The following is a 21,851-nucleotide window of genomic DNA, read 5'->3' as shown; positions in this document are numbered from 1 at the left end:
CATAAGAGCAAGGGTGACCAAAGCAAAACATTCCAGCACCTGAAGATAAACAGTCCCATCTCCGCACTCAGAGCGCGTCGGCCCTTGCCAATATTCCTCCTTCGCATATTTCTCTGGGGACACGATCAACGCTCAGGTTCATGGGAGAATCTTGAGGTGTATTCTGAGTCTCTTGAAGGAACAGATCAAGAGGATCCAGAGGAGGACAGGGACACGGACCCTCTCTACCATTTGTTTATAAAAACGTGCTATGGAAAGAAAGAGTAATGACAAGAGAGAGGTTTGGGGAGCTGGGCCAGGAGACCTGTTGCTGCGCAAACAAGAGGATCCCAGTTCAAATCTCCAGCACTCAGTTTAAAAAACAAAACAAAATAAACAACTCCCCTGGACTTAGCTGAACAGCCCTGCAATCCCATCGCTGTGGTAGGCAGGAGTGGAAGGGACCATTGAGGGGCTGGCCACCAGCCTAGCTCCAGCTTCCATAAGAGACCCCGTCTAAAGGGAATAAGGCAGTGTAAGTTAGCAGGACACGCGGTACCTTCCTCTAGCCTCCATGTGTGTTCCTGTGCACATGGGCATGCATGAACACAAAAAGATGGAATTTAGGTTTCTGTTCTTGTTTCTGAAAGTGGCTCTCCATATATACGTCCCGCTTACTTATTTGTGGTTTCTATTTCCTGACTTTGCTGGGATATAGGTCTATACAGTCGTAGTAACAGTGTGGACTTTAGATTCAGGAGAATTGAGTCCACATCCAAATTTAAACTCTTAACTATTATGTAACTTCTGACTGGTTATCTAACATTTTGAACGTGTGGTTTCTCCTTTATAAACTGGCAAAATGAAATCAGCCTTAAATGAGCCAGAACTAGAGATGATCGGTGACTTTTGTGACCTGTGGGGAGATTGGAAGTCCTTGGCAAAAATCAGTTCTTATTTTCCCTCTTATTTCACCTCTGCTCTGTTCAAAGTCCTGGCACATCACGTATGGACAGGAGATAGTCTAGAGATGGACTCGCCAATTTCGTCTTTCAAGTAAGCAAACAGAGGAAGAAGAATTAGTATTAAAATAACTGAGAGCTGGTCACTCCAGTGGAACCTGGCATGAAAAACTATGACTACTTAAGGTCCGTGGCCACCCTACCCAACTCAAGAGACAAGGAACACAGAACACCCACAGTTTACCTAGTGCTCTGGATCCTAACAGTTCATGATGACCTGAAGCGAGCACAGGCAAGGATGTCTTAATTCACTATTTACTGAAGTGTGTGTGAGTAGCATGCTAGTGTTCCTGAAATGTACATTAGCTGGATGGTAGATTGACATGTGGTGGAGGAATATACAGACATGCAACTTTCCCCCGCTCAGTGGAGTAAAAATAAAAATTTGTTATGTGTATGCGTGAGTGTCTGCCTGCCTGTACATCCCATACTCTTGGTGCCCATGGAGACCAGGAGAGGATACCAGAATCCCAGAACCTAGTTACAGATGTTTGTGAGCTTCCAAACAGGGGCCAGGAATGGGACCTGAGTATTCTGCAAGAGAAACAAGGGTTTTTATTGTTGGGTCATCTCTTTGGGCTCCAGATTTATTATTTTTATTATTTAAGAAAGTGAAAGATGGGGCTGGAGAGATGTCTCTGCAGTCAAGATCACTGTCTACTCTTCCAGAAAAATATCTACTGGCAGTGGGGAATACAGAATTAGACAATGTAGAAAGAGAGAAAGGGAGGGAGGGAAGGAGAAAGGTCCAATTGGTTCTAGATGGATAAAGTGCATCACACACACACAACACACACACACATGCATGCACACACACATGTGTGCGTATTTGAGTTGCTGATCTAAGAACTTGGAAGATGGACACAGGTACTGCTAAGTTCCTACTGTCTAGAAGTTACACACATAAGGCAATCTAGAATAAGGACAGGGGAGATGGCTCAGTTGTTAAGGTACTTTCCTTGCAAGTACAAGGACCTGAGTTCAAACCCGGTACTCACATTAGAAAGTTGGGGATGGTGGCCCGTCTTATAGACCCAGCATTGGGAGGAGACAGGTAGATACCTGGGGCTCTTTGGCCATCCAGCTACATCTAACCTACTTGTTGAAGTTCTAGGCTATTAACAGATCCTGCCTTGCCAGGTGGTTGTGCATGCCTTTAATCCCAGTACTTGGGAGGCAGAGGCAGGCAGATCTCTGTGAGTTCAAGGCCAGCCTGGACAGTTAGGGCTGTTACACAGAGAAACCATGTCTTGAAAAAACAAACAAACAAAAAATAAAACAACAACAACAAAAGAAAAAACCAAAAAACACCACCAAACAAAACCCTCAAAAGAGAGATCTTACCTCAAAACTAAAACACATTAAAAAATATGCCTGGCAATGGGTTTCTGATCCTACTGCACGCACTGGCTTTGTGGGAGCCTAGGCAGTTTGGATGCTCAACTTGCTAGACCTGGATGGAGGTGGGGGTTCCTTGGACTTCCCACAGGACAGGGAACCCTGATGCTTTTCGGGCTGAGGAGAGGGGGGACTTAATTGGGGGAGGGGGAGGGAAATGGGAGGCGGTGGTGGGGAAGAGACAGAAATCTTTAATAAATAAATAAATTAAAAAAATATGCCTGGCATGCAAGGAATGAAGGAATGATATCTGAGGTCATATTTGGACCTTCACACGTGCAAGAACCATACGTACACACAAGCATGCTCACGTGTGCAGTTTTAAGAACTAGGATAAGCAATTTGCAGCTAGTTGACCGAGAACCCAGTTGTATCACAGTCAGCTGGGCTGGCTGTTCAGCAGAGGTGAGCATCTTAACAGATGTATGAACGGCCCAAAGAAGAGCGCCATATATGACTATCTGGGGAAAAGGGTTCAGGAGGAGGGAACAGCAATGCCAAGGGCCAGCAAAAGAGGCCAGAGAGCATGGGGTGAGGTAAATCAGGAAAAAGGCGTAGCAAAGTAAAGTAGAGGAGGTGACAAGTCCCAGGTCAGGGGTAGACTTGTTGGCCATAGGGGACTTCCTGGTAAATATGACAGAAGAGATTCAAGAGGGTGAGTTTTGAGTCAAACAGCAGTAAGTCATAATGTATACTTCTGCATATCACTGGGGTTGCAGTGTGTGGAATGAGCTGTAGTAAGGGGACAAGAGCTGAAGGTGGAAACCAGCTGCGGGCAATCTGTAAGCACACCGGTGCAAGACGATGGCCGCACGGCTGGCGGCAGGGACGGTGGTGACGAGCGATCTGAGTGTTGATGTGTCTGCAGGAAGGGCTGATACAATTGTCCCATGGAAGGAATTTAAGGCACGGCAAGAGAAAGAAGCCAGAGGCTACTCCCAGAAACTGAGATGAAAAAGAAAAAGCCACGTTTTGTGGGGGAAATCAAAGAGCTCAATTGTGGACATGTTAAGTGATGTGGGGTGTGCTACGTAACCTTTCTGGGTTTGTTTCCTCGTCTGTGAGACGAAGATAATAACAGACTCTGACTTGAAGTTTGTTACAGATTTAGTGACAATGCAGGAACAGCTCTTAGCAGAGACTCACGCTGAGTGTTAGGGGTTCATTGAGAATTAGAAATCAGGAACTTAACGTAAGTTACTGTGAGGGTGTCGTCTCTGAAAAACATACTTTTCCTCTTCCTAGTTGTCAAAAACGCTCAACTTTTGTCATTTACACTCCGCATCTACCTTAGTTGCATCTAGGCCTCCCTACAGGCCTAGATTTGGTGCAAGTGAACCTCAGGCTTATTCCCTTTAAACAGACACCTAGATACATCTTAGGTTCCTTCAAACAAGAAGTCATACTAAATGAGAACATGTGTTCATTATTTACAACTTTCACTCCAAACTTCATTCATGATTTTTCATTGAAGCTGTCTCATGACAGGAGGTGAAGACATTAACATTTAAAGTTATTAGTGAAAACTGTGTGTTGATTGCTGTATTTTTTTTTGTTCTTATTTCTCATTTGTGTTTCTGCAATTATATCTCCACTTGCCCTTTTTCCCCTGTAACTCCTGCATTGGCTTACTCCTCGCGTTAGTCTGGCATACTGCTTTTAGGTTTGGTGGACATGTGTGTGTGCACTTGTGTGTATATTATAGTAATAATCAAAAAAAAAGAGAGCATCAGGGGACATGAAGTAGTTGCCGTGGGAGAAAGATGGGTGGAAACAATATAAATATAGTATTCCTGTACGCATTTCTCAATAAGATTAAATGAAAAACCTTACCTATGTAGTATTTGCTCAATCTTATTAATAATTTAATGTTTCATGATATACAAAATAATTCACATACATGTTTTATGCATATATGAATATAGATATACATGTATATATGTAAGTGTATATATTTGACATTATTGGTATCATATTATCTATATCATTTAAATTTTAATGTTTCAAAAGTAACTTTTATGGCTTTTACGCCATTGGGAATTTCTTTCCATGGTGGGTGTTCTTACAAACCACTGGTATTTGTGCAATTCTTGTTAGACACTCTGGCTATATGTGCATCACTTGGGCTATGAAATTGTATCCTTTGATGAGTTCCTCCACCACCTAGGAACTTCTGTACACACACTCATGCAGAGCTGAACAAAACTACTCCCAACAGTAAGCACTTGTATTAGCCTGCAGCTGTAAGGACCTCAATGTGAGGAAATTATAGCATGGTTCTTTTATAGCAAAGGGGATGAACACATTGGTTTGGAACACAAACAGTATCAGGAATGCAACTATGAGCAAAGACAGTTGCTGGTGGATATTTGTAGTATTTTTCCCCTTAACACTTTTAAATGTGCAAAGATCATTGATACTGTTTGGGATACTACTATTAAAAAAAAAAAACAGAGCTACAAGGTGGAGGCACAGTGGCTAATGCCATCCAGAAGTGACTTAGAGAGACCTTCAACAGTAATGGGAATGTTTTCTTACTTGCTAGAGGTTGAGACTTGTATATCCTGAATGTCTGAAATGTTTAGCGAAATAACCTCACTGTGAGTTAATGAACAGCCTACCTAAAGATTATTTTTTTGGAGACAAGGCTTTGGGGAAACAAAGATAATTTCAAATGTTACCCAATTGTATTTAATAAACAAGCAATGAGCAGGCTATAAAAAAACGGCAAGCCAAGCCACAGGAGACGCCACAACCTAGTGCCCCATGGTGCCACTGCATGGACCATTAGCTATAGCAACATCTCTTTCATGTTACAAAGAAATTAGTACATACCACAGTCTTCAAAGTGAACAGAGATTACTCACTCTTAAAAAGTTATTAGAGGCACTTGGCTCTTGACCCTTACAACTCCATTACGGGTCAGCTTTTTTCTTAAGTAATAAAAACAATCAAATGCCATTCTAAGCGCCATCAAAAATAACAAAACAAAACCAAGGTATCACCTAAGTTATCATGATTTTTTTTTAAATGTACTTTTAGTTTAAGATCAGAGGAGAACTAAAATAATGAACTTCTATTTATTCGCTCCAGTGTTTAATGTTCAAATATGGAAGAAACAGGATCGTGAGAAAGAAAACATTTACATTCAAGGACAAGTTACAGTGAGCTCGTTAAAAGCAGTGTTGCACTTTAAGCACAAAATGGGAGAGCAAATGCCAGTAGATAGCTGCAGAAGACACGGGAGAGCAGTGGGCTGTGCGGGCGGGTTTGGAGAGCGGTGGGCTGTGTGGGCGGGTATAGGAGAGCGGTGGGCTGTGTGGGCGGTATAGGAGAGCGGTGGGCTAGCGGGCGGGTATTAGAGGATGGTGGGCTGTGTGGGCGGGTATAGGAGAGCGGTGGGCTAGCGGGCGGGTATTAGAGAATGGTGGGCTAGCGGGCGGGTATTAGAGGATGGTGGGCTGTGTGGGTGGGTATTGGAGAGTGGTGGACTGTGCGGGCGGGTATCAGAGAGCCATGGGCTGAGCGGTTGTGTATTGGTGGGTATTAATGCCCGTGGAAGGCCATAGAGGGTCACTCTGAGAACAGTGTATGCAGTGGCTTGGGAGTCATGCTCAGGGTCACTGGAATGAAAACATTCTCTGTGAACTGGCATCACAAGAATGGGAGTTTGGAATGTGTGTGGCTGTGAAGACGGGTGCCCGGTTTTGGTCTGTTTGTCACAGTCTCTAAGACAGCAGACAGCAGGCTACCCTGACCTCCTCCCCAAAATACATTTCCTTTATTCTTTTCTCTTTTCTTTTTTCTTCTCTCTCTCTCTCTCTCTCTCTCTCTCTCTCTTTTTCTCTCTCTCTCTTTCTCTCTCTTTGCCAGATGTTTGTGTTGGGGAGAAACCAACAACACTGTCTAGACCTCTAGGATACAGTAATCAAGGGTGAATGGCAAACATTCAAAGGTTGCACCCGTCCAGACCTACAACATCCTGCTATTCAAGACCAGATTAAAGAGGATGGGTCATGATGAACCGAGCCATGCCGACTGCTGACTCAGTAATTTGAGAGTTGTCTGCAAAAAGCTAAATATGTCACCCAAAATTTACAAGATAAAACCAAGTCTAGACTCCATAAAACGCGCTGTTTCCCCGACTACAGGTTGTCAACAGTCGGCTGCTCTGTCGCGACTTTTACACTAGCATCCTGTAAATCAAGACCCTCCGATCTTTATGAAGAGAAATTCCTTGCTGTCATTTGACTCCAGAGGGGGTTTGTATGTGTGTATGTGTGATTGCTTAGATGTGTCATGTGGATAAGAAGTTGCCCCAGGACAGAAAGACAGGGAACCAGGTGGTTCAGGGGTCACCAGCTAAGACTTACCAAACAGTAACAGTCAATGTTTTCACTGTATCTTTGTGACTTTTGTTGTTTAGAAGTTTCTAATTCCCCTCCTGTGTGTGTGTGTGTGTGTGTGTGTCTATGTATGTGTGTGTGTGTATGTGTGCATGTCCACATGCACTCAGGTGTAGAGACCAGAGGTTAAGCTCGGTATCATCCTCAGAAACCATCCACATTTTTTTGCAGATTGGATTTCTCACTGAGACCTACGTTAGGCTAGGTTGTCCAGAAAGCGCTATGGATTCTTCTGTCTCCCTGGTACTGGGATTAAAGGGTTCACACCCACATCTAGCATTTTGTTTTAACATAGGTGCTGGGGATTGAACTTAAGTCCTTAGCTTTGCTGGCAAGCGCATTACTCATTGAGTTATCTCCTCAGCCTCTGATAACTTGTTCTTTCTGATTCACTTGGTGGACATGATTGATTAAGATTCCTGCTACAGGGCTGGGGAGATGGCGCAGCCCTTAAAGGCTAGGCTCACAACCAAAAATATTAGATTCCTGCTATAGAGGATAAGAGCGGACTCCTCTCTGTTCCTATACTGAGTTCGGCGCTAAGATTATCTTTACTCTAAAATTATAGGGAGCCATGGTAGTTTGGGAGAGTCATCAAAAGGAACTCCTCACTGTCAAAGCTTCATAACACACATGTGGAAACACGAGTGCTTTATATTGAATGTACTTCCTCAAAAAAGGCAAGCCTTACCGCTCCCACGTCATACAAGAGTAAAATCACAGGGATAACAGATGCGGATAGAGACATACATACACATATTCAAGCATGTTATATATGTGTGTGTTTATAAACACACTTGTTATATGTTCAGTGAAAAGAGGAAACTGACTAGGCAGTGTCCTGTTTAAAGGGAGAATTTCCTGGAATGTTGAATGACTATATAAATACTGGCGTGTAACACGGTTTACAATGCCTGTATTTACCTTACTACCTCACTTCTGAGTTCTTTTTCTTACATACACACCCATACCCACAACCCCCGCCCCCCACAACACTACTGCCACATTCTCATAGAGGCTTCTCTGCCTTTGGTTTTTGTGTTCACAGAAAATTATGGAAAAGAGATCAGTATGATGTCCAAGGTTTATGCGTCAAGGAAGTGTTCACTTAGAAACAATTCATAGGCATGCAGAAGGAACATGACCCTGACAGAATACAAGTTAGGGTGAAATAGCATGCGTGCCCTTCTGGGTTTTAATGCAACTAGAATAGTGGTAACTTCCTGATGCAAAAAGGAGGAGAGCCAGAGAGGAAGAAGCCCAAGAAGATGAAGGCAGGAAAAAGAGAGGAAAGAATGAAAGAGGGAAGTGAGCGAGGGGGGTAGGGATGGGGGTGAAGGAGAAACAAGACTAGACAGGGCCAGGCTCAGCAAGCACCTTCTAGCTGTCACACCATGCTGCCCATTTTCTATAAGGATTATGTTTTGCTGTCAAATAGAAGCATAGCTACTGGATCCCTGACATGACCTTTAATGTATCTCTGTATCATGTCTGCTGTCTGCCATAGTGTCTATGGCCAGGTGTCCAATCAGTATTATGCAATATAAAATTGATAAAGGTAGTGTCCACCTGGCAGAATAACCCCCTTGGGTTCCCTTTGCTTCAGTGGGCGTCTTGGTTGACGTCTCCATTGTACAGTGTCTGGTTAATGTCTTCTTGGTTGTATGGTCTGACCAACCTCCTCTTGAGTGTGTAGTGTATAATCAATGCCCTCTTGAATGTATGCTCTATGATCAATGTTCTCTTGACTGTATACTGTATTATTCATATTCTGTGCTTTGTTGTTGTGCCAGCTTCTTGAAGATGAAATGTTCAGCTGTAAAATTTGCTATCTTTTTCTTTTACATTAAGCTTATCCTTTGACAACTTCATATGCATGTGCAATACATTTTGATTTGTCTCATTCCACTCTTTTATCTCCCTCCCACCCCTGCCAATTCCTCCACCTCACTACAAATAGCTTTCCCATGTTCATGCTTTTTTGGTTTTGTTTGTAACCTACTGTTTTTAAAAAGGGCCACGTGCATGACTCCATCTGAGCCTGATGGGCTCAACAGTGGGTGAAGACGGTGATTCCCCCGGCCCAGGTACCCATTAACAGCCAATAGCTCACTAGAGAGGGTGTTACCTCCAATTATTTCCATCCTTTACTCTCTTTAACAACACATAGTAAGAAGTACTAATAAGATTGCTTGGCCTACACTAGTAAAATCACCTCCAATATAAAGTAAGAGACAATTCTTGAATGTCTTTTCAACATCCCGGTATGTCTCAATTAATTTGGGAAAGTTTGTGACAGCAACATCAATACAGATTTCTATATCTTTTGGCAATTTTCACATTGATATAATGGATACCTGCATTGAGGAGATGATAGCTAATATTCAGATTACTAAGATCTATCAACATAGTAAAGTTAAGGCAGGCACTTCAAATAGCTAATCATATCCTGCTGCAATCATTAACAAAGAGAAATCAATGGATACGCGTCCACTTACTCATGCTCAGCTCAATTTCTCTGCCCGTAGACAGTTCAGGACCCCCAGCCCAGGCAAAGGTGCCACTCCCAGTTCAGGACCCCCAGCCCAGGCAAAGGTGCCACTCCCAGTTCAGGACCCCCAGCCCAGGCAAAGGTGCCACTTCCAGTTCAGGACCCCCAGCCCAGGCAAAGGTGCCACTGCCAGTGGTCTGAGATTCCTACACAGATTCCCTTAACAAAACACTCCCACAGACCAACCCAATGTAGACAAGCCCTCCTTGAGACTCCAGTGACTTTAGATTTGACAGCTGCCGAAGCAAGGAGCAAACAGCACAACTAGAAAGCATTAAATAAAATAACAATCATACCACATTTTAAATACAATTCATTTAGCCCTATTTTTCCTTTCTCTCAAAAATTTACATCAAAAATGCATTTTTTAAGTTCATGTTCCTAGAGAAGCTAAATAAGAAGGTGAATCCAAAGACAAACACATAGGCATCCTCAGGAATATTAACCTTCATCAGGCGATGAAAGGAGACAGAGACAGAGACCCACACGGGAGCACCGGACAGAAATCTCAAGGTCCAAATCAGGAGCAGAAGGAGACGGAGCACGAGCAAGGAACTCAGGACCACGAGGGGTGCACCCACACACTAAGACAATGGGGATGTTCTATTGGGATCTCACCAAGGCCAGCTGGCCTAGGTCTGAAAAAACATCGGATAAATCCGGACTAGCTGAACATAGCGGACAATGAGGAATACTGAGAATTCAAGAACAATTTCAGTGGGTTTTTGATCCTACTGCACGTACTGGCTTTGTGGGAGCCTAGGCAGTTTGGATGCTCACCTTACGAGACCTGGATAGAGGTGGGCAGTCCTTGGGCTTCCCACAGGTCAGGGAACCCTGATTGCTCTTCGAGCAGATGAGGGAGGGGGAATTGATCGGGGGAGGGGGAGGGAAATGGGAAGCGGTTGTGGGGACGAGGCAGAAATCCTTAATAAATAAATAAATTAAAAAAAAATATGACCTAGCATTTTGGAAGTTAGTCCTTTTCTCCTTTAAACAGGAGAAATGCCAGTTACCAGGGAACATGTACTACCAAGCCTGACCTGTATCTGGAGAGAGGATTTCTCTAGGTTCTGTGGCTGAACCGTATCGTCTCTTATTTATTCCTCTCTACAAGTTTGCTCTGTTCAAGAAGAGATCTGGCCCCAAAGGGGCCTGTAGGGCAGCTTAATATGGAGCTCTTCAGTCTTTATATTTAGGCTGTGCAGAGCGAAGGAAGTAATGATCGAATGTGTAAGGAGTGGATGAGGAACACAGTGAATGTGTGTGTTGATAATGAGCACAGTTACATCATGGGCTCCGATGCCTCAGGGACAAAGCCTCTCTCCTGGGTAAGTGCTTCTACTCTGGGATAACTTCAGCCCTGAGATTGTTCTACTACAGCAACCCCCTACTGAGATACCTGCGGCTGCATTTGTCTGTATTCCACAGCCCTGCCCCAATATTCAGCTGTATCAAACAAACCCAGCTCCTCCATTCAAATGGATCAAATAGAAATGCTGGGTTTCCAGGTGACTGGGGCAATTGGTGTTGACCATGGGAGCAAGCGCAGCTCCCCCTATCCTGGATTTTCTCCGTATGCCTGTGCATCTGTTCTTTCTTCATTGTTTTGTTGCCAGGCCTGGTTTCCAGGACCAAGTGTTGCAGAGTGCAACAGCAGATCTCTCTGCTCGAAGTTTCTCTCCTCCTAAAGCCAGCAGCTCGTGTGGTGCAGCTCATGCTATGAACACAGGCTAGTGCACGTTTTTCAAAGCCACACAAACAACTCGCTGCTACTGCCCCTTGTGTGTGTGCTGTCTCCCACATCCCCGATGATGGAAGTTTAAAGATTCTCTCAGTGATGAGCTTCATATATCTCCTAGAGCTTGGAGCTGATCTGTAATTCTTCCTTAGTAAAATGAGGTTTACTAGATGCAGGCTGTGCTCCTTAAGCCCCAGCCAGATGTCACGGATGACAGGTAGGCAAGGATTCTGTCTGTCTTCTGTTTGTCATTCAGTGTCCAGTGTAGTGTTTGGGATACACTAGATCCTCAATAAATCTTTGTAAAATGGATTAAAGATAGTTGACAGGTTTGAAGGCTCCTAGACATTGTCTATGAAACTCATGAATGCGTTTTTAAGATATTTCTCCCAAATCCTTTCATTTAAAGGAGACTAGAAATAGTAGTATTCCTTCTCAGGATGAGTTTGAAGATGAAATGGGAAAATTTCTCTAGACCTTTCAGTACAGCCCTGGCGCTCAGCCGGCACCCATGCAACACATACAAATGGTGGCAGCAGCTGCTGGCAGCCACCACCCTTAATTCACAACCACAATAGATCTGGGGTCTAGCCTTCAGCTCAGAAGAGTAACAGTGGTACCACCATCATGAGCCTGATTATGAGGGGACAGGAATAAGTCTGGCCTTTACTATCATTATGCCTTCATCAATCATTCCAGGCAAGCACTTGAAACTATCCTTGCTTCTTGACGATACACAGGGAAGAATACTGAGGGACCAATCAGTACGGGCCTTCATTGTGACACAGGACTCCAGCACATATCATGTGGGTGCTGGGTCTTCCCTCCTTGAGACTGACAGATTACTTTAAAAGTAAGTAAGTGACTGAACCAGACATTGAACAACATTTACATTTAACCCCAATCTCCATCTAAATCATTCCTCTGGTGCAGGGGGCTTCCAGAGGAATGGTCTTTTAAACCCAGTTTGTATTGCATAGCACGGCTTTAGCCTCTTAATCAACACATATGTCCCTCCTACCATGGTGTTGACTTTAGACATCTAGTTATTCATTTCCCAGAGACCTTTGGCAAGGGGGACTGCCACCCGTGGATACCACTTTCAGGAAAGAAAAGAGCTACAGCTGTTTTGCCCCAGAGAGGGAGGGATGTAGTACAACTCCTTTTCAATGCCAGCCTTGACATTTAGTACCCTTTCCACACCAGAGCAGAGCTTGAAACACAAGGGTAGCTGCCTCTTCTTCTTTACATGCTCAGTTCTATCCATACAGCAATGGGCAAAGCAGGTTCCAGCTTGTCTGGGACGATGTCCAGAGATTGCCCATCTAAGGGTGACAAACCCACATGCAAGGTTGATTTCCCCATTAGTGTGAAGAAACGGTTATTCTGGTCACTTCCTTTGGGAGTTCGCAAAGGTCTGTTAAAAAAAAAAATCACTTCCTTTGGGTCTTTCACTGTTGCTCTTCAGAGGTATAGAAATAGGCTCATTTGCCACTGAAGTTTTACTTGTTAGCTTGTTTGGTTTTGGGACTGATTGAGCTGCGTCTGCTCCAAAGCCCTAGGCAGATTATTGTGATAGCATGCTACAAGGGCAAAGAGTCTCAGGAAATAGGACACGAAGCAAAGGAGGGGGGTGATAATAACAAAAATGAGACTGTGCTTTCTTTGTATGCCAAAGGCTCCTCTAAGTGTGCCTGATAGTAGCTCATTTAACTCTTAATCATTTATTATGATCCTGATTTTGTTATCACCCCTTTCGTGTTTTTTGGGGAACAGACTGTTTTGTCCAAAGATAACCAGTGCAAGAGCCACAATCTTTTTTATTTCCCTGTTTATTAAAAACATATTATTTTCTCATACAATATATCCTGATTTCTGTTTCCTCTCCCTCTACTCCTCCCAGTTCCTCCTCCTTTCCCCTCCTCTCCAGATCCACTCCCTTCTGTATATCATCAGAAAAGAACAGTCTTGTAAGAGATAACAACCAAACATGACAAAATAAAATATCATAAGACCAAAGAGAAACTATCACAGCGAAGTTGGACGAGACAAGCTAACAGAGGAAGACAGTCCTAAGAGATGACGCAAGAATCAGAGACCCACCCGTTCACACGTGCAGAATTTTCACAAAAACTCTAAACTGACAGCTGTAATCTATGTGCAGAGGACCTGGTGCAGAGGCCCCATGCTTGCTGCTTCAGCCTCTGACTTCACACGATCTTTGAAGAGCCACACTCTTAACTCAGGCAGTCCCAGGCACAGCTGCAACCCCAGTCCCCATGTTAACAAACATCAAAGCCACCCCTGACACCGACTCCTCTCTTTATCAAAATAGTAAATTCAGCCGCTGTCCCCTCACGTCACAGTGGTTCACGAAGCAACCTAATGGTTGGCTGTCTCACTTTAAAAGTCTAGAGTAGGGCTGTCTTTGTTTACTGCATATTTTGGGGCACACCTCACTCCTGGTTAAAAGGCATTCCATGTGCCTTTACTTGCTGTTCACTGTGAATCAGGGAGCGCGGAGCAGTTCGTAGAGTCAATGGTTGTGGTTGCCCTACATTGGAACGGGGCCCGAATCCTTAAGAACGTGTGCCTGCAAATCAGGCCAGACACTTACATAGCTGGCTTGTTACAGACTCGGTCATTTGAAACACAGAGATCTCTTTCCCAAAAGACATACGATAGTAAACGCACAATAAAATACCCCAGGGACCCAATCCAGTGCACACACACATCTATGGTTTGGTTTATGGCAGCTAAATTCATCGAAGTTGAAATTAGCCTAAATTTTCTTGCTTCATAGTCAATTAGCCTTTCTCTCTTTCTTAGGTGCTTAGCTGTGGAGACGGCAGCCTGCTTCATGCCTCGACATTTGAGACATTTAGACTTCCCCCTCAGATATCAAGATATCGTGCCTTCAATAGAGACATTGGATTCCCTTTTCCCAATCTATGTATTTTTATACTGGGCATTGATTTCACTTTATTAGATTTTTTGAAAACTAGCACAGATTTCCCTTTTAGTTTACCAATTCCTCTTTACAGGCTGAAGAAAGTTACTATGCATCCCAAGTCTGGATTTGCTCTATTTTCAGTCTTTTTTAAAAACTAATTCTGTCTTCAATTTCAAGTTGTTTTTATTTTTCTTTAGAGTCGTTTTAACTGGTTTGTAGAATTATGTTAAATACACATCAAGTTCATAGCCAGCTCACTATGAGAATCTAACATCACAGTAATAAGGGTTAATGTTTCTGGGTGCCCTTTGCTGGAGCTACAGCACTTGATACCCCACTGGGTCAAGAGCTAGCACACAGCAAAGCTGCTGGCAATATCTGAAAACCACCGTAAGCACCAAACAGTCTATGAGTAGAAGCAAAGGATTCAGAAAGTTGGACAGGAAAAAAGAAGTCATACATCTATTTTCTTAAACTCTCTTTGCAGTTTCCACAGTCATGAATGTAGATGAGCTGTCTTTCCTCTTCCCAGGATATTAGATGTCCTTGGGACTTTATTACCAACAAAACTATGCATTTCCTTCTCACACTGCACAGCTGCATATATCACCAAATGTCTGTATCCACCCCTTCTCGGCAGTTCTATGGATCTGAGCTCACTCTGATCAACATAATGGGCATATTTTTTTTTTTCTGTCTACAGATGTTCCTATGACCTCAGTGGCCAACCACTGGGCACCTCTGGGCATTACAGTCCTTCAGTAACCAAATGGTAAAGTTACAGACTCTACACAAGTGGCCCAGCAATGGCCATTGCTCTTTAGAATTTTCTGTTTATACTGGTCAGTGACAAAGAGCGAAATTAAGGAGCAAGGCAGCAAACACAGGTTAGTTCTTAATGTAGCTAAACCACAGCGGGTTGTACACGGGAACCTTTGAAAGTGCCGTTTACTTTATACCCAAGTTCTTATATTAAGATCATCATACAATTAGTTCATAATAAATTACTATATTACCACTGTGAGGTGCGAACACTTCTGTAGGTATGTTTCCTTGTAATTGGTTTCCTTCATAATTCTCTATATTTTATTTACACATTTGTAAATATATTGAGAAGTGAGCCACAGGCATCATCAGAACCCCACAGAGATCCATCTTAACATAAGGCCAAGAAGCCTTGCGGGGAGCAATTAGGAGGCAACTGATTTGGGGGAATGAAATACACTTTGATGCCAAGATGTCCAGGAACCAAATAGGAGGGAGATGAGTGGGCAGCACAAGGCGAGTTGTGAGAAAAGACACTCAGTTCAGCAGACAGGGCTGTGTGCCCATCAATCAATCACAGTCGTGCCCATCAATCAATCAATCATAGTCATCCTCAAGTTTCCACTCAGTGACACAACTGCTCCCAAGAAAGGGTTGGGGACATGGGTCAGAGAAACTTAGGGGTTGTGGCTGGGCACAGAGTGGGGAATAAATAGAAGTGGGTGAAATTAAGACTATCTATTCTGTCGTTTCTCACAACTGGGTGGCCTTTTCCTAGTGGCGGTTCTGTATTTTGCTTTTTAAAGAAGGCAGATTCTTTTTTTTTTTTTTTTGATTTTAAGTGATTTTATTTACCTAGACCATGGAGTTTTAATACTGATCTGAAATGATTCTTAAAAGCTTTACATGAAATTTCACATGTGAAGGCACGTGAGCCACTGCCTTAGTTTACGTTCTATTGCTTTGACAAAGATCATGACCAGAAGTAATTTAGGGAGGAAAGAGTTCATCTTGCAGACTACAGTCCTCCATCAAGGGAGGCTGCTATAGGAACTCAAGGCAGTGATCTAGAAGCCATAGACAAACACTGCTTACTGGCTTACTCATCCTTGTTTTTTTTTTTTTTTAGGCCAGGAATTTGTTTTTTATTTATTTATTTATTTATTTATTTATTTATTTATTTATTAAGGATTTCTGCCTCGTCCCCACAACCGCTTCCCATTTCCCTCCCCCTCCCCCGATCAAGTCCCCCCCCTCATCTGCTCGAAGAGCAATCAGGGTTCCCTGACCTGTGGGAAGCCCAAGGACTGCCCACCTCTATCCAGGTCTCGTAAGGTGAGCATTCAAACTGCCTAGGCTCCCACAAAGCCAGTACGTGCAGTAGGATCAAAAACCCACTGAAATTGTTCTTGAATTCTCAGTATTCCTCATTGTCCGCTATGTTCAGCTAGTCCGGATTTATCCCATGCTTTTTCAGACCTAGGCCAGCTGGCCTTGGTGAGATCCCAATAGAACATCCCCATTGTCTTAGTGTGTGGGTGCACCCCTCGTGGTCCTGAGTTCCTTGCTCGTGCTCCGTCTCCTTCTGCTCCTGATTTGGACCTTGAGATTTCTGTCCGGTGCTCCCGTGTGGGTCTCTGTCTCTGTCTAAGAAGGCAGATTCTTAAAAACGACAGGGTCCTTACAGGATTTTGAGGCAAGGGGAGGTAAATGACAGGTTTTGTACATGGCATAATTTAGGGCATCATAAATAGGAACTATTAAATTATGGGCGGGGAGAGAGAGAGAGAGACAGAGACAGAGACAGAGACAGAGACTGAGACTAACCAAGACATGGGAGAGACAGAGATAACCTAAAAAGAAAGCTTAAAACTTCTTCCCATGACCAAGCTCTTTGCCTGGGTATAGACAGCCCAAGCCTCTGGTGGTAGAGAAGCCGGGTTTAAGTCACTGGGGTCATCAGCGTCACGGCAGCTGCCTTCCAGTCACTGTGTGCAGAAGAACGTTCCACTAGATGCTCCCAATTCCCATCCCTGCCACCTCATTTGTTTCACAGAGAAGAGGGAGGTGGGGACTTTCCCACTACCCCCCCCCCCCTGTTCTGCAAGGGAAAGCCAAGTGGGGTTGTCATATAATGAAGATTCTCATTGCCGTGCAGAAAAGTGAATCTCCATGAACTTTGAACAGCTGTGGTTCAGTGTTTCAGCCGGTGGGAGGGCTGAGTGCGGAAATGCCGGAAGGAAGGGGGCGGGAGTAAGAACTCTTGAGGGTTGTAACAGACCAATCTCCAATTTACAAACACTGACAGTGTCAGTCACGAGCCAAGGGCCAGGGAGTAAGCTATGGTGCCCAGGTCCCCAGTCATTAGCGTCAGTTGTCACCCAGGTTCTTTTTCTCTGCCCACACTTCCACTATATAAACATGGTAAACGTGAAGAATTCCTTCAGCGTAACTGGAGTAGCAAAATCCTATTTGCTGCCAGAGCTAGGGGAATGCTTCATTTTCCATCACACGCCAAAAGTAATGGCTGGTCTCCAGGTGGTTTGTATTAATGACTTTCTATCGGCTCCCGCATGTGGACTCCACAAACAGACTGTTAATACACAACCAGAACCAAACCAAAACAAAACTGGGAAGGACCCAGAACTTCCAAGTCAAGATTTTTGAATTTCACGTTATCGTGTCATAATTCATAATTCCAAGTCACATTCTCATCTGTCCTCAGCTGTCACACTCTAGGTTTTATGAAAATCAAAGAGGAAATCCAAGAAAACAGTCATGTTTCAATTTGCCTGAAAAGATTCAAGCTAAAACAGAAAACCATAATCAAACATTGCTATATTAGTAATAAGAAGTAGTTCTTTTCTTTCTTTTTTGGGGTCAAACAATTCTAGTTGGGTATCTTGCATATCTTATGTCTTTGGCTTCCTTCGGTTAACTGCAGCTTGTCGTTGGATAATTGGGAAAGTTTGATTGCTTTAATTAAGACATCCCATTTTGTTTTCAAATGGTAATAACATGGTAAAATTTAAAATAATTGGTTTTTTTTGTGCCATGCTTTCTGGCTAAATTTAATATTGTTCATCCTTTCCTGGTCCTGGAAAGTATTATTTAGATCAACAGAGAAAAGAAATTTCATTTGTTATATGGTGTGGATCACATGTCTAACCTCAGCCTTGGAGAGGTGAAGGCCAGCCTGCAGTACAGAGTGAGACCTTGTCTCAAAAGGAATAAACAAATCACATCCATTCCAACCAACTCAGCCTACCGTGGTATGAAACTTCATAGTCTGCCTTATCACATTCTCACATCTTAAATTCCCCCTGTTCGAGTCCCGTCGAGACAATCTCTTGATATCAAGCGACCTTTGTCAAGAACATCGCCCAGAAACCTGGTTCAATGTTTGGCCGCGTGGTTCAAACTTTTAACTATTCCTGAAGTCCGTCCAGGATTCGGAAAACAACAAAAAGCCGAGACAACATACACTTTGACCCCTCCACGTGGATGGCATAGTAAATAAAGCTCGCTCAGCGCACCAACGAGGAGCCCTTGAAGGCTGTTGGAATACCACTCTCCTCCCAGGGTCGTTTGCCGCCAAAGTGAGAATATACTGTCGATTTCAGAATATTCTTCCTACCAAGAATTAAGCTGATCTCATGTTTTTTTCCACTGGGGTCCTTCAAACACAGTCCTGCCATTTGGCGCCTGTCACACGAGCCCAGGAATATCCGAATTACACCAATGTATGTATGTTTTATTGCATCTCAACCGGCTGCTTCTGGCTTACCTGCTACCCTCTTGGAACTCAGAGCTTAGGTTGGAGGAAATACCAGCTGACTGAGGTCAGGTGGGCCTCCCACTAACCCTGCCAGGCCCCTGGCCTGCCCCAGTCAGGCCAGGCCACTTCAGGCCAGACTGCTCAGATGACCCTCGACCGAGGCTCTGCAGAGCTCAGGGCCACCGCCTGCAGTTTGTCATCTGCACCGCTGATTTCCTGACACTCCAAAGGACCTTGCTTTTCTTCTCAAGGTTAAAAAACAAACAAACAAACAAACAAACAAACAAAAAAAAAACAAAAAAACTCAAAACCCTTAACTGGAAACAATCAGACTAATAACAAGAGGCAATCAAAGAAAAAGAAACACCCTCACCCCCGAAATGTAGAGGGCCAGAGACTGCTATATTCCAGCTGATTAGGTTGTTAATTCGCGAGTTAATGACAGAGTCGGTGCATTCAAAAGCTTTCTGGTTAGTTCCCGGCTCTCCCCCATGCTCCTCACCTGCCAGCCTTCGCTCTCTGGTGTTTTTCCAGATAGCATCCAGCGCCCTGGCGGTGGAGTCCCTGATGTGGTCGCTAAAGGACCTCCGCAGCGGGGCTCGCAGGGGCCGGGCCATCACGTGGTCCTCAGGCTCTCCCATCCACCCGCGAGTGACTTCGGGCGGACCCCCGGGACCCTCGTTCCTCCTGGACTCTCAGGACGCAGGCATTGCGGCTGGCGCTGCGGCCTCTGGACGCGGCTGCAGGCGGCCTCCTGGCCCACAGCCCAGCGCGCGCCGCGGCCACATCTGGAAAGGCTTAGGGCCAGTGGCTCCCGCGCCCGCTATCGGGATGCGCCCAGCCAGCGTAACCCAATCACCTCGCTCGCTATGCGGTGCCGCTTCCTAAAGATGCCAGCCGCTCAGTCCTCGCGACCGACCGAGCATGGAGCAGGGCAGGTAGCCCTGTCATCTTCTCATCAACGATTGATGTCCCTGATTCCAGGTTTTAGAGGCGACTGGCTTTGAGACCAATGCTCGCTTTGAAGTTGTGGTTACACGGTAAAGCAGGCAGGGCTGCACTGTTTCTTAAACGGTAGCCTCAGTTTTTAAAACAAAATATTCACCAGCTCCCTGTATTTCCTCTCCAAGCTGCTCCTTTACAGTCAGTGGTTAGTGGTTTAGTCTGATAAGCCCCGGCTTTGCCTCAAAATTAGATTCAAATATGCCCAGGTTTTGCAATACCAGCTTTCTGAGTAAGCAAACTGATTATTGGTTATATATCAATTATCCATCTCAGAAGATTTTTTAAAAAATAGGTTCCAGGCAGTTTTTGTACAGTTTTGGGAATGAAATATGAGTCAAATGCTCTCCCCTCCACCCCAGACATATTATTGCGTTTCTAAAAAGCCAAACATTTATGCCAATGGGTTTGGCAGGTTTTCTGACTTTCAGTGTCTTCCTCCTTTCTCACTGTCCCCGGATTCCACCTCATAGCTTTCATGGTTCGGCAGGGAAGCTGAGCACCGTGGCATGAGACAGCATCAAAGGGCCAGCCAGGTTGTAACCTTTACAAGACAAAATGACACTGGACAAGCAGTGGGGAAAATTGCAGGGTGCTGGGTGAATGCTCATTGTGACCGCAATTGTTTAAAGTCAAGAAGGCGTTTTTAACCCACCCTGTTCTCCGGCAGCTCTACGATTCTGCCTGTATCCGCTTTTCCAGACACCTTTGACCACTTTGATCGTACAGAAGACCCTGCAAGTGCTCAGAGGTTGTAACTAACAGTAGTAATTACAGCTCTGTAATAATCCTAAAATACATCCTAAGATTTACTGTTCCCAATTTGTTAAGGCTCCCCAGGCTCCTACACTGGTCTGTTTCGATTGCTATAGTGAAACACTTGAGGCTGCATGGTTACACGGAGCTTTATTTAGTTTGTGATTTTTAAGGACACTTTCAAGGCGCTACTAGATGGGCCTTTCTCAAGGGCCTAATGGCAGGTGGCATCATTGTTGAAAAGTATGAGGAAGGAAGAGGTCAGTGCACTGGGCAGAAGGGAGAGAGAGACTAAGGGTCAAGTTTGCTCTTCTTACCACAATTCACTCTTGACAAGATTCTTTCCGAATTCATGTGTGTTAATCCAGCCCAAGAGTAGACCCTCAGAGACCTCCATGCCCCACTAGGCTGGAGCACTTCAAAGTCCTCCTGTTCCACCGAGGCTCAAGCCCCCAACACTGATGCATCCTCCAGGGAGCAACTTCAGATCTAGAACATAGCATTATAAATAGACAAAGTGGTGGCGAGAATAGGAGGGTTAATTCGGGAGGAGGGGAGGTGAAGGTGGAGGAGGAAGTGTGGGGAGGGCAACAGACATCAAGGCACCTTGAAAAGTCAGGAAAACTACTGCAGTAGGTGTTTCCTAAAATATAGATGCATATGGAAGGAATTTTAAAAGAGAGCCAAGGCCCCAATAGACATCATGTGCTACCAAATAAAACTCCCAGTACCAGAAATGAATTACATAGTTTTGCATTGATGCCCAAAGGGATCTCATAGCTTACTCCCCCTGTATTATAGGCTCTTGCCTAGACTCTTGGTTACTCTCTATAACATTTTTTTTTTTTTTTACTTCAAGACAGGGTTTCTCTGTGTATCCTTTGCTAGCCTGTAATTTGTTCCATAGATCATGCTGGCATCTGCCTCTGTCTCCCAAATGCTGGGACTAGAGGCATCATCACCACCGCCAAGCCTATTCTCCACTATATTATTATACGGTCATATTGCTGAAGATAACAAGTACTTACATCATTAAACATGACGATATTGAGATGGCTTCCAAGTAGAAAATTCACCCCTACAACTATTGTTCATGCTGTTGGAAGATAAGTCTATGCTTGCTACCAGAGGAGAAAGTTTATCCACCGATATCACCCATCTATGAACCTTGTGACCTATAGCAATTGCTCCATTGAAAAGAGTGTTTCCAGTCAGACAGCAGAGGTAGCTGCAGTGAATAACCGAGGATCACTCTGGAGCATTCCTCTAACACAGTCCTTGGCAATTGGTAATACAGCCATCTTTTGGTATCTGTGTTGAAGGGGCTCTAGGACCCAGAGATAAAAATAGCAGCGAATGTTCCAGTTCCTTTAGGCAGTGACACAATGTTGGGAAAGGCTCTAGAATGGTCTTTAAACACACTTTATATTCTCTCACCTTAATTATAATACCTAGCACAATGTAAATGCTGGTCGAGAGTGGATATAATGTATGGTTTAA

General features: G+C 44.2%; 1 protein-coding gene across 1 annotated transcript in view; it reads right to left on the bottom strand.

Annotated features, from left to right (window-relative positions):
* Positions 1-19,369, bottom strand: part of LOC121442806 (rho GTPase-activating protein 7) — a 152,612-nt gene extending 133,243 nt beyond the window's left edge. The window contains exon 1 of the mRNA XM_041644439.1: positions 19,096-19,369. Coding sequence (XP_041500373.1) covers positions 19,096-19,234 — 139 coding nt within the window. The 5' untranslated portion in view covers positions 19,235-19,369. The remainder of the gene's footprint in view (positions 1-19,095) is intronic.
* Between the last annotated feature and the right edge of the window lie 2,482 nt (positions 19,370-21,851).

This window comes from Microtus oregoni, unplaced genomic scaffold (genome assembly GCF_018167655.1).
Source record: "Microtus oregoni isolate MIOR12 unplaced genomic scaffold, Mior012 000096F_ref0000112, whole genome shotgun sequence".
Lineage (NCBI taxonomy): Eukaryota > Metazoa > Chordata > Mammalia > Rodentia > Cricetidae > Microtus > Microtus oregoni.
This window is presented reverse-complemented; position numbering and strand designations above follow the sequence as displayed.